The 13,944-nt window shown below is 39.7% G+C and overlaps 1 protein-coding gene across 1 annotated transcript in view; it reads left to right on the forward strand.

Moving 5' to 3' along the window:
- Positions 1-13,944, forward strand: part of DNAH11 (dynein axonemal heavy chain 11) — a 315,727-nt gene that overhangs the window by 163,571 nt on the left and 138,212 nt on the right. Inside the window, 4 exon segments of the mRNA XM_057731719.1 lie at positions 5,002-5,179; positions 8,974-9,174; positions 11,874-12,039; positions 12,691-12,793. Of these exon segments, the coding sequence (XP_057587702.1) occupies positions 5,002-5,179; positions 8,974-9,174; positions 11,874-12,039; positions 12,691-12,793 (648 nt within the window).

The raw sequence follows: 13,944 nt of genomic DNA on the forward strand, positions 1-13,944 counted from the left end.
AATATTCCATTGTATATATGTGCCACATCTTCTTTATCCATTCATCTGTTGATGGGCATTTAGGTTGCTTCCATGTCCTGGCTATTGTAAATAGTGCTGTAGTGAGCATTGTGGTCCATGTATCTTTTTGAATTATGGTTTTCTCAGGGTATTTGCCCACTAGTGGGATTGCTGGGTCATGTGGTAGTTCTATTTTTAGATTTTTAAAGAACCTCCATACTGTTCCCCATAGTGTCTGTACCAATTTACATTCCCACCAACAGTGCAAGAGAGTACCCTTTTCTCTGCACCCTCTCCAGCATTTCTTGTTTCTAGATTTTTTGATGATGACCATTCCCGCCAATGTGAGGATACCTCATTGTGGCTTTGATTTGTGTTTCTCTAATGATTAGTGATGTTGAGCATCTTTCATGTGTTTGTCAGCCATCTGCATGTCTTCTTTGGAGAAATGTCTACTTAGGTCTTCTGCCCATTTTTGGATTAGGTTGTTTGTTTTTTTGATATTGAGTTGGATGAGCTGCTTGTATATTTTGGAGATTAATCCTTTGTCAGTTGCTTCATTGGTAAATATTTTCTCCCATTCTGAGGGTTGTCTTTTTGTCTTAGTTATGGTTTCCTTTGCTATGCAAAAGTTTTTAAGTTTCATTAGGTCCCATTTTTTAATTTCTGTTTTTATTTCCATTATTCTAGGTAGTGGGCCAAAAAGGATCTTGCTTTAATGTACGTCATAGAGGTTTCTGCCTATATTTTCCTCTAAAAGTTTTATAGTGTCTGGCCTTATATTTAGATCTTTAATCTATTTTGAGTTTATTTTTGTGTATGGTGTTAGGAAGTGTTCTAATTTCATTCTTTTACATGTAGCTATCCAGTTTTCCCAGCACCACTTATTGAAGAGGCTTTCGTCCATTGCATATTCTTGCCTCCTTTGTCAAAGATATGGTACCCATACGTGCATGGATTTATATCTGGGCTCTCTAACCTGTTCCATTGATCTATATTTCTGTTTTTGTGCTACTACCATACTGTCTTGATCACTGTAGCTTTGTAGTGTAGTCTGAAGTCAGGGAGCCTGTTTACCCCAGCTCTGTTTTTCTTTCTCAGAATTGCTTTGGCTATTCGGGGTCTTTTGCATTTCCATACACACTGTAAAATTTTTTGTTCTAGTTCTGTGAAAAATACCATTGGAAATTGATAGGGATTGCATTGAATCTGTAGATTGCTTTGGGTAGTATAGTCATTTTCACAATGTTGATTCTTCCAATCCAAGAACATGGTATGTCTCTCCGTCTGTTTGTGTCGTCTTTGATTTCTTTCATCAGTGTCTTATAGTTTTCTACATACAGGTCTTTTGCCTCCTTAGGTAGGTTATTCCTAGGCATTTTATTCTTTTTGTTGCAATGGTAACGAAACTAAGGAGTGTTTCCTTAATTTCTTTTTCCGATATTTTGTTGTTAGTGTATAGGAATGCAAGAGATTTCTGTGCATTAATTTTGTATGCTGCTACTTTACTAAATTCATCAATTAGCTCTTGTAGCATCTTTAGGATTTTCTATGTATAATATCATGTCATCAGCAAGGAGTGACAGTTTTACTTTTCCAGTTTGGATCCCTTTTATTTCTTTTTCTTCTCTGATTGCTGTGGCTAAAACTTCCAAAACTGTGTTGAATAATAGTGGTGAGAATGGTCACCCTTGTCTTGTTCCTGTTCTTAGAGGAAATGCTTTCAGTTTTTCACCATCAAGAATGATGCTGACTGTTGGATTGTCATACATGGCTTTTACTATGTTGAGGTAATTTCCTTCTGTGCCCACTTTCTGGAGAGTTTTTTTAATCATAAATAGGTGTTGAATTTTAAATAGGGAATTTAAATTGGAAGGCATCACAACCAAGAGTGACCCAAATTTGTTGGTTTACTCACTGCAGGTCCTAAAATCCATGGTTGCCATAACGTATGGGCCAGTTCTGCTTCTTGTCGCTAGGTTACTGTACATTATATCTGTAAATAAATTTGGTGGTCACTTGGCCTCCTAGATCTCATTTTGAGCCTTCTCAGAAGCCACATTTCTTCAGTAATCTTCAAGTGCTTTCTAAAGAATAATAGGTTCTCTTGCCTGAGTGAAAGTGTTGGATGACTTCACATGGTTTTTCTCAAAGGCAAAATTTTACATGTGTGGATTTCTCCTTCATGGAGACCACATGCGGAATATGCCCCTCTCCCCCCAAACCTCATGGTTTTTGTCTTTTTTTCTGGTGTTCTCCACAGGGGTTTTCCTTTTCAGGGCCACACATCCAGGTAAAATCACTTAAGTAGGATGTCAACAGCTGAGCTCTTTCTGATCATAGCAGCTCACCTTCCTCCCAGCTGATCCTCTTTTCATCTTTGCAGTTTTCAAACCCAGCAGCCTTCCAGCCAGTTATTCAAGCCAGAAGCTGAGCATCACATAGTCCCCTCCCTCTCCCAGACATTCTCTCCCCAATTAATAGTTGACATCCTCATCATCATCCTTAAATTTTCAAAAGAGCTTTAACTATGAAGCAGTCAAAAGAGAGGTTTTGAAGTTGGAAACGTGAATGAAGCAGACCCAAGATATAGTCTTAGGATAGCCATTTATTCAACAAATTTGGGTGCCTACTGTATGTCAGGGAACATGCTCAGGGTTTTTAATAGGCTTCAAAAAAATAAAACCTGTCTATATCAGTAGAATTATTCTTCTTTTACAAAAAAGGAACTGAAACTTAGATAAGTTAGCCTGCTTGGGGACACATGGCTAACTTATGTCTGAGGCAAGTTTGAGCTGCAGCAGACTGACTCAGGACCTGTGTTCTTAACCCAGGCTGTTGCAAACACCTTCCAAAATTGGTCACCTGTCAACTCTCCCTGAGCCTCCTATAAACAGCCGTTATCATTTTTCACCTGGCTTCTGAAGTAACCTCCTCGTGGTCTTTCTGCTTTTATATTTGCCCCATAATCCACTATGCACTCATCAGCCAGAGTGATTTTTTTTAATGTAAATTGGGTTATAGGATGCACTCCTGAATTTATGACACTTAGTGGATTTGTATTGCTTTTAAGATAAAATTTTAAAATTTAATACTGTTTACCTCTGGATCTGGCCCTGCCTCTCTCTCCCTTCTTCTTCATCTGCCGCTTCTTCCCCGCCCTCCCCTCCAGCTGCACTGACCAGTTTCTGGAATCCAGGTTCTTTCATACGATAAGATCTTTGCACATGCTGACTTCTTCCTGCTTCCTGGAATGGTCTTCTGCCTAATCCGTGCATGTTCTCAGAGATGGCTTTCCTGAACACCTAGTTAAGATAAATTCACCCATTTCTCTCACTTCCAGCAAAGTTGACTTTTAAGGCACCTATTTATTTATTTCTATATTTAGTGGCTTCATCTTTCTCATGGCTCCCCCTTTCTCTTCCCCATAAACTCTATGAAGGCAGAAACCCTCTTTGTTTTCTTCCCTACTGTAGAACAATTTCCTTTTAGTGAGTGAATGAATGATTTGAAGATTTGTCATCAAAACCACTTTGCTGACATAGTGGTTAAGTGAAGCAAATTTTGATGTAAAGTAGAAGTCGTATGTATCCTGCCTACAGAGAATGGTGCCAGATAAGTAATACCTTCTGAACGAACTTGATTGCAGACCAACTTCTGTAGGGTGATTAAAAAATTCAGATTGACACCAATCTGAACATAAATGAACCTAAATTCATTGACATATGAGTGGTGGTCAGTAGGAATATAAGCTCAACTTGTTTAGAAAAGTGGTGGGATCAGCTCTCCCTGCTAAGGCTGATCACCCCTCTCAGCCTCGACCACACTCTCCTATCTTCCAGCTATCCTGTCTGTCTACTTGTGTGTGTGAAATCAGCATTGTACAAAAAGTGGACCATAGTCCATGAACATAAGGACACCAAAATAAAAGCAAGTTTAAGAATTTCTCTGGAGAGAAATGGGAGTTGAAGTCTTAGATAAGTGAGATTGCTAAATGCAACAGACAGACACAGTATTTTTGGAGTTCACCAAAACTCGCTTTCCCAGATCATCCTGTGGATGTAGGGGTCACTAGGCCAGGTCATCCTGTAGGTATCGAAGGGGTTGTTAGTTGCTAGCAGACAGTTGAAATTTCCCCTCCTCCATCTTCCAAACCCTAATCTAGCAGCAAAGGGCTTGTACCTGTCATCATATAAAACCAAGCACCTTCTAGCAAGGAAAGCCTGTTTCCTACACTAGATTTCTCATAGAACAGGAATTTCTGAAGTTTTCAGCTAGACCACTCAGTTGTGCTGCGCTAGTAAACCAAGCCCATGCTTTTTCATCCCTCATGGCAGAGCTGCTCAGATTTCAAATTTCAAAGACCAACAAAATTTCAATAATGATTTGAAGGAATAAAATAGGGTTAACAACTGTTTGCTTTTCTAAATAAGGGCATTTATTTTAAAGTGACCATTTATTATCAGCACAACTTTATAAAGGAAAGGATATTTTTAACACCAAAAGTTCCAGGAAGATGGTAAGCTCAAAAAAAGAACAGTATCTAAATCAATAATGTTACTAATTTTTAAAAATATTCCTTTGTTCTTACTTTCCTTGTTTTATCATCAGCTGAGGGAGATACTGGTAGAAATCAACACCACTGTTTGGTAACCACTGTCTTATAGCATGGTGATTTGCATGATAGCTCGTTATTAAATTGAATAACCTTGGGGTTATCTAAGGTTCACCTAACCTTACCTTGCTTTTTAAGTTAATAATTACTCCAGAAAATTTGTACCTGAGACATATGGCAATTATAGCTTTCTGCCTCAATGGTATTGTCACTCATTATAACTTCCTTCTAGTTATTTATTTTTCTTGGGTTAGTTATTCAATCCCTTTTGTAATTATGAGTCTGTACACTGCAAACACTGTGTGATCAGCTGGATTTGCAGGGGCTTTGTATGTGTTCAAAATTACCTTTAAGTCTGCAATAAGAATTTCTCTTGTTCTCCTTAGCTTTCTGGTTGTCAAGCTGAATTCAGTCGGTGGTGGCATAAAGAGATGAAAGCAGTGAAGTTTCCATCCCAGGGAACAGTTTTTGATTATTATCTGGACCACAAAACTAAGAAATTCTTGCCTTGGGCTGATAAAATCCCCCAATTTACTATGGATCCAGAGGTACCTCTGCAGGTAGGTGTGGGGAACACAGTGATCTTCAAACCACATGATGCTGGTTGTTTTTGAGCAGTCTTCCTTTTCCTGCCTGATCCCTGAATTACTGTTGGTATAGTCAGCATATAACATATTTCCTTGGAGAGAAGAATCTCAGTTATAGGAAAGATTAGGGAAATGGTTATTGTATTTCTACAACTTTTTTTTTTTATTTCAACTTAATTCTGTGGTGACAGCTTTCTTTAGATTTTCCTAGAAATTGTGTGATTTTATAAAAATTGGAGGCTTGTTTCTGTTAGTTTAGTGAGTCTTATTTCTGACCTTACTATAAATTTCTGAAACAGTGCTTCTCACATATAACTTCTTTCCTTTACCCCTCAAGCCATAAAATGAACATTTAATCTTCCTACTCATATGGTTCAAGTTCACGTGGCAGCTCACAAATCTAAGTGAATCTTTTCTGTTTTTTTTAACTGCTTCTCTTTATAAATTGTCCCACATTTTTATATATCAAGTTATCCTTTAACCATCTTCTAATTCTGCCTCAATATGTTTTGCTTTTCATTGTATTTCTTTCTCAAAATCATGTTGTATTGATTCACTTTGGAACTTATTATTTCAAGGAGTGCCCTATGAAATGCATACCAGTGATTCCCACACTTATTTGGAGGCAGTTATTGTGAAATAAAAGAAAATGCAAAGTATGAGGTTCCTGGAGCTGCAGTAACAAAGTACCACAGACTAGGTGGCTTCAACAACAGAAATTTATTGTCTCACAGTTTTTGAGGCTAGAAGTTGAAAATAAAGATGTTAGCAGGATTGGCCTCTTCTGAGGAAGCTCTCCTGGCTTCTGGTGGTTTGCTGGCAGTCTTGGCGTTCCTTGCTTTGTGGCAACATTACTCAAATCTTCACGTGATGGCATTTTCCCCATGTGTATTGTCTGTATTCAAATTTCCCTTTTTACCAGTCATTTGGAATTAGGGGCCTACTCTGCTTATATTAGCATGCTAGGGTTACCATAACAAACTACCATAGACTGAGTGGCTTAAACATCAGAAGTTAATTTTTCTCACAGTCTTAGAGGCTAAAGTCCAAGGTTGAAGTGTCAGCAGATTTGGATTTTCCCGAGGCCTCTGTCCTTGGCTTTTAGATGGCCACCTCTTGCTGTGTCCTCACATGGTCCTTTCTCTGTGTACACACATCCCTGGACACTGTCTTGAAATGTGTCCAAATTTCCTCTTATAAGAACACCAATCAGATTGGATTAGGTCCCACTCTATTGGCCTCATTTAAAGTTAATCACCTCTTTAAAGACCTTATCTCCAAATACAGTCACATTCTGAGATACTGGGGTTAGGGCTTCAATATATGAATTTTGGGAGGACACAATTTAACCTGTAGCTACTTAACCATGAGGAAACATCATTTTACAAACAAGAAATTCAGAGGTAGGAAGGCCTTAAGACTGATTAGTTCTGTGACTTGGTGATATCACCAAGGATTTGGATCTTCCTGCCTTAACACTGGCCTTATTTGAAGACTGGTCTCCCTTCTGATCTCAAAATGACTCTAGTGGTCCCAGGAGTTAGAGGTAAAGAAGACTTTCTCATATCTTTTTATTAGGAGTAGAGAAACGTTTTTCAGAAGCCCCAGAGCGGACTGCTTCCTGCATCCATTTCTCCAGTGGTCACGGTCACGTGCCTCCCCTGACCCAGTCTCAGGCCAGGGTAGTGAGGTCACCGTAATTAACTTGGATGAATCATCAAACCACTGCAGGAGCCAGGTTGTGTGGAGGAAGAGCAGAGATTTGAACAAAGTGGGACTTAGGCAGGAGGGGAGAAGTGGGAAAATGGATTCTGGGGGGCAGTCAACAAGGTCCGCTCCATCTGCTTTATAGATTTTGACATCTCTGTTTCAGCTCAGCCTATCTAGACTTCAGCTACCTAACATTATTATCTAGCTGGTTGTAGGCTGAGGGTTTGCAGTTAACCAAAAGAAACGCACACACACGACCAAAGAAATGGTATCACAAGATTGATGCACCTTATCAGTGATGCATTTTGTGCAACAGAGAACCTATCAGGACCTCGTACTCTTACTTTATACATAATTGCAGCAAGTGTGGTTATTTAATTAAAAGCCTCTTAACATGTTAGAGGAGAACCATATTGAGCCAGTAATAGTAGTAAATACTAGTATGACATTATGTCAGGCCCTTTTCTACGTGCTTTATTTCCATAGATTAAGTAATTTAGTCCTTACGACAATTTTCTAAGGCATGAACTGTTACTAGCCTTTTTACATGTGGAGAAATAGAGGTACCAAGACATCAGGTGATGTGTGTATAGTCCATGCTCTGAAGAGCATTCTGTGTGGTAAGTAAGACAGAGCTCAGGCTCCAGACAGATTTGGGTTTGAATCCAAGTACCACCATATATGACTTTGGCCAAGTTATTGATGTTCTCTAAGCTTTAGCGTCATCATCTCTGAAATGGAAATGATAACAGAACTCTCCTCATAAGTTTGTTATGAGTATCATATGATGTAATGCATTCAAAGGGCTTAGCATAGCACCTGTCCCATACTCAGCTCTCAGGAGGTGTTCATTATTGGTATTAATGTGTGGAGAAAAGAGCCAATGTTAATAGCTGAATTAAACAGCAAATGATGACCACTAGCAGCAAGAAAGGAAAAAATATTATAGAATTTAACTCTAGTTTTTAAAGTCATCTAGGACTGTTCAGAGTAGCACAGAACAGTGCCTTTCAACAGGTCCTGAGAGTGTCACTGAATTCAAGTGAAGTTCTAGAGTAAATGCTCATCTGTACAAAGATGATCCTGAATGGTCTATAAAATACTCAGCTGTGGTCAGTATGTGCTAACCATGTTGGGAAGAACTTCACCCATTCCAGAGTTTATGTGTTTTTCTTACCAGCAATGTAAATCCTGCAAGTAATTTTGTATCCACTTTCTAATTTAGCCACCAAGAAAGGTAGGAAATTTTCAACTCTCTTTAATCACCATGCAGGCTTCTCTTTCCTGCGTGTCTACATCTGCTTCCCCTTTTCCTGATCTTATATATTAGTTTCTGTTCCTGAGTCTGGTTTTTATTTGTTTTTCTTTGTGTTATTGTATTCTAATAAGCCACCTCAAATTTTTTGTGAAACAACGTAGTATCTAAATAAATAGGCAATTTTCAAAACAGAAACATTGTTGTGAAAATTTTTAACAAAACAAGGCACAGTAAGTTTCAGCTGTGCTTTGGATTTGTGACTATCTCACTTAATGCCTGTTTGCTCCAAGCTGGTCTCTCCTTGCCCTGAACTCCTTTGGCGTGGATTGTGCCTCCTCATTTTGCACATTAATCATTCATCTTACTGGGCCAAGGAATTGCTACCAATTTTTGTTTATATGTGGCTTGGCTTTTCACATGTTTTATCATCTCCTAAAGAGTGGTGGACAGTTTCTTAAGCATTCCCTGTATTCCCTTGTACACGTAACACAAGGTTAGGCAGAATGTAGGTATTCCGTGATAGGGAACCTTGGGTGCTAGCTCTTAATTGGAAAAAATAAATCAGTTGCTTCTGCTGTGGCACTTTGATGGCTCTACCTGATTGCTCTTCTCAAGCTGTGATGTCTGAACGGATCATTCAGGACGAAAAATTAAGTGGGATCTCTCCTACTGGCTGTTAACTAGAGCTAAGAATTCATTTGGTCTCAGTTCTAAAATAACTGTGTTTGTTCAGATACAGAATTTTGGAATGCCTCTCTCTCTGACTTTTCTCTCATTCTGTTACCACCCCCTCCCCCAGAGAGTTCTGGTTCACACATCAGAGACAACTCGTCTTCGATACTTCATAGAGTTGCTGCTTGAGAAAGGACAGCCGCTGATGCTGGTAGGAAACGCTGGAGTGGGAAAAACAGTCTTTGTAGGTGACACACTGGCAGGTCTCTCTGAGGCTTATATGGTATCCCGCGTGCCTTTCAACTACTACACAACATCGGCAGCTCTACAGAGTAAGTGTTCCTCCGGTTTACACGCCAAGAAACAAGAGATCAGAAACCGTCAAGGCCAGGACATGCAGCCCAAAAACATGATTACTTTTTTCCAGGCTTTAGCCATTTTGCTTAGGATGAATTTTTACTTTTCCCCATTCTGGCTAAATATACTGTTTAAATATTGTGATTTTTGGCTTTCCGTATCACTCCTGGCCTTATTTGCGTTATTACTCTATAGAACAGCAAGCATTTACATCAACAGTGTTCATTGCTTTGCCTCTAAACCGTTTGGTTAGCTTTAATCAATTTCATGGAGCCCTAGCAACAAAAGAATATATTCAAGGAACAGTGCGCTGGTTACCTTTTCAAGTAAGGGATTGATTTAGGGGGAGATTTCATTCAAACTGTATTGATGAAATGACAGGCATGAGTTGTTACTTAAATCTTAGAAGAACTGTAAGAATAATTTTTAACTGTGAAATACATCCATCAGTGTAATCAAAAGAACCACACAGATTTTGGGCATTCTGAGTTTGGAAGAGCAAAGTAGACGTGAGAAGTACAGAGGAACTAATATTGATGTAAAGAGCTGGTAGAGGTAAGTCTGTCACTCTGTGCAGCAGAGCAGTGGGGTTGTGTTGTGTAGGGGCAGTGAAGCTCCCTGCTGTCCACTGCTTTATGAAACCTGTTGCCCTGAATGTGGTTTCTGTGTTGTGTGCCTTGTTGCTGTTTCTTAGCTCTATCAGTAAAGATTAATAGCATATTTTCTTATCACTGACATCATTAACTCAGCCAAGAATGATTTTTCTGTAATCTCTTTCTTAATCAAGTTTGTCTTCCTCACCTTTGTGAGTGGAATGGTTAAAAAGCTGACTCAGAAGCTTTTCCATTCATTTCTTTAGCAGATATGTAATGATTTATCTACTTTCTCCCCAGACACTGTGTACAATACATGTTTTTCATTTGTAGACACAGAAGAAGGGATCACTTTATCACTTGTAAATGGAAGATTAGGGCTACAATTCAATAGTTGAACAAAGTTCAGCTTGCTAATTCTTGGAAGGAATACAGGCATGAATAGATTTAGACATTGCCTATTAGCATGAGGAATAGAAAGAGCAGTGTACTCTAAAGAAAGGATTTCAGACCTTTGAGATGGGGTGGTATGCAGGCAAAAAGGGAACTTAGGATAGAAGAATCAGTTTAAGCAAAGACAGGAAAGAGAAAATTGTGGGACACATTCAGTTAATTGAATCTCTAAGTTGACTGAAGCATAGTGATCAGGTAGAAGATGGGGAAAGGCTGGAGTGGTAGGTTGGAGTTAACGTTATAGATGGAGTGCCCAGTTATCTAGTTTGCCAAAGACTGGAAAGATTTCTGAGATGTGGGACTTTAAGTGCTAAAACTGGGATCATCCCAGGCAACCTGGGTTGGTTGGTCACTGTGACTGTAGAGAGAGCTGTGATGCAAGTGAAAGAGGACATATTTCATATGGTAGGAAATGGTGAGCCATTGATGGGGAGCAAGGAACTAAGATGCAGGCTCTCTTTGGGAGGAGAAGTCTGTGGTGGGGGGAGACCAGTCCTCTTGAGCAGTGTGCTAGATGAATGAAATGGTGCCCTGGGGTAGAGTTGTAGAGGAAAGGAGAAAAGGAAGAGACTTGAGGTACCATTTACAGGCTGTGGTTGGCAGATCAGGGACCAGGAGGGAAAGATTAACTTTGCATCTGGCTGACTGAAAGACTGTTATCCTATACATAGGAGGACAGAAGGCTAAAAAGAAGAGATAGGTTGTGAGTGGGGAAGTGGCATGTTAAATTGAGTTTGGGAACAGGCATATTTGGTTTTGACGAAACATCCAGGTGCCAATGGTTAGTAGGAACAGATATCCAGCGTGCATTTGGAAATGCAGACATGCTGCTTGGAAGAGAGGTTTGTTAATTTATTCATTGTATATTTTTTCATTCATTCATTCCTTTGTTCATTAAGCAAGTTACTCACTCGTGGTTGTCATCCGGAATACAGAAATGAACGTGATAGAGTTCCTTGTCCTGAAGCTATTGATAGTTCACTTAGAGAATAGGCAAGTAATCACATACTACATCTCAGATCCACACTGTTCAAGATTTTCTGTACTGGTGATTTTCTCTCAGACATATCAACACAAAGTCAGATAGGCACATGAAGAAATGTAACTTGATGTATACACAGGATCATGTCTACACACACAGTATCCTCTTGTACTTCTGCACCCAATGGCTCAAGGAGACAGGTGTGAGAAATTCTTGAGCTGTCCCTAGACTCTGCTGCAAGGGTATTAAGAGGGACTGATTCACCAGGTTCTGGCCGGACCAGCAGTGGTTCACGTATAACAGTAGATATAAGGGAGGAAAGCGCAAAGGTCAGCAATGGTGTTGTCTCAGATGTGATGGCCAGTGTGATAGCATGCTGCAGATATTGACACTCTAGGAAAAGAGAGTCAGAGCGAGCTCAAGGAGCGCATGACATAGAAGGAGGCGAACAGAGACATGTTTCTGAGATTCACCTGCAGAGAGATGGTGCTTGAAGCCATAGAGTGGATGAAATGGGCAGAGGATGAGGGAGAAACAAGAAAAAAAAATAACTAAGGTTCTATTTTATATTTACATATATTTTATTATATATAGACAGAGGTTACATTTTATTTGATCTGTATACAGAATTATATATTCGTTTCAGGAATTCTTGAGAAGCCTCTAGAGAAAAAAGCTGGTCGTAACTATGGTCCAGGAGGCAATAAAAAATTGGTTTATTTTATTGATGACATGAATGTGCCTGCAGTGGACTTCTATGGCACCGTTCAGCCCCACACGCTGATTCGACAACATATTGATTATGGACACTGGTAAGCGATTCTCTGTATGTTATTTTCTACCGAAATCTAATTATTGTGACTACGGATAAACATGTAAAAATGGAATTACCCCAGTTTCTTCCTCTTCTGAGGAGCATTTTCTATGATACTTGTTGGGTTTCATTCTGCACCCGCTTTTGCTCACCTTACATGGAATAGCTTTGCTTTGTATCTTTGGAAGAATTGGACTGAAAAGTGTCTTAGAAACATAAACTGTCCAGTTTAAACTCCTTAATACATTAACTCACACTAAATAGCTTAGGGGAAGCTTGACATTTTCGGTGAGATGTAACCATCTGGCAGTATCTGGGCACTGCAGTCTGCGGTCCCTGATGATAAGCAGAGTGCGAGCCTCCCGAGTCTTGCTCTGGGTATTTCTAACCAGACTCACGTGAGAGTCAATAAGCAGTAATAGTACGTCTTGATTCAGCTCCATATATTGATTCTGGCGTGAAAGGAGCTGTGTAGCCTTCAGGTTTCTGAGCTCTAGTTTTTATGTCTCTCAGAGAGGCTAACAAGCTCAACGTCACAGAGTAAAGATCAAATGAGACAATCTGTGGTGAAGCCCTTTATGAACTAGTGGGTTTTGTTGTGTTGTCATCTTGAGCTTTTGAATTTGAGGTTCTGTTTTCTGTCTTGCAGGTATGATAGACAGAAGGTGATGCTTAAAGAAATCCACAGCTGTCAGTATGTTGCCTGCATGAATCCTGTGGTTGGCAGTCTCACGATCAATCCTAGGCTGCAGGTAGGGTGTTGAGTAGTGCTCTCCCCCAAATAGCCCCTGCATGTCATACTCACGCATTGTAGATCTTGATTCTTAGTGCTTTTGAATAAAGATGAGGATGTATGGTTCTACCGGACATTTGGCGAAGCATGGAAGCTTATTTTAATTAGGACATTTTAGAGCAGTTTTAGGTTTACAGAAAAATGAGCTACAAGTACAGAGAGTTCCCCATACTCCCTCACAGCCCCTGGCTCATGTATAAACGCCTTGCATTAGCGTGCTGCATCTGTTACAATTGATGAGCCAATATTGATAAGTTATTATTTATTAACTAAAGTCCAAAGTTTACATTAGGGTTCATTTTTTTGTGTTACACGTTCTGTTGGGTTTTGGCAAATGTATAATTACAGGTATCCGACATTAAAATATCATACAGAGTAGTTTCAATGCCTTAAAATTCCCCTGTGCTCCACTTGTTCAGCCCTCCTCCCCCGAGAATCCCTGGCAACCATTGATCCTTTTCCTGTCTCTATAGTGTTGCCTTTTCCAGAGTGTTGTATAGTTAGAATCATACAGTGTGTAGCCTCTTCTGACTGGGTTCTTTCAGTTAGCCTAAACATGCATTTAAGGGTCCTCCATGTCTTTTCATGGCTTGATTGCTTATTTCTTTTTATTGCTGAATAATACTCATTGTCTGGATGTAGCATAGTTTGTTTATCCATTTATTTATTTCAGGATGCCTTGGTTGTTTCTACATTTTGGCAATTACGAGTAAAGCTGCTATAAATATTTGTATGCAGGTTTTGTGTGTGCATATGAGCTTTTAAATAAGTCACCATTACCAACACCACCATATATACAACAACAGCATACAACTGTCAGTGTTGCTTACTCACTTATGTGCAGTCAGTTGAGGCTCAGCTGGGTGACTCTGCTGATCTTTGCTGGGCTTGTTCACATGTTGGGAGTTAACTGTCAGCTACTCAGGGTGGCTTTGGCTAGAGTGATTGTGATTGGGACAACGTGGCTCCGTGTCATGTGTCTCTCATCCTTTGGCAGATACGTAGAATTCACTGCAAAGGTAGAGCCCTAAACCAAGTGGAAACACACAAGCCTCTGACAGTGACTGGTACCCTGTTAGTTCTACCTCCTTCTGTTGCCTTGATCAAGTC

This window comes from Hippopotamus amphibius, chromosome 4 (assembly GCF_030028045.1).
Source record: "Hippopotamus amphibius kiboko isolate mHipAmp2 chromosome 4, mHipAmp2.hap2, whole genome shotgun sequence".
NCBI classification, from domain to species: domain Eukaryota; kingdom Metazoa; phylum Chordata; class Mammalia; order Artiodactyla; family Hippopotamidae; genus Hippopotamus; species Hippopotamus amphibius.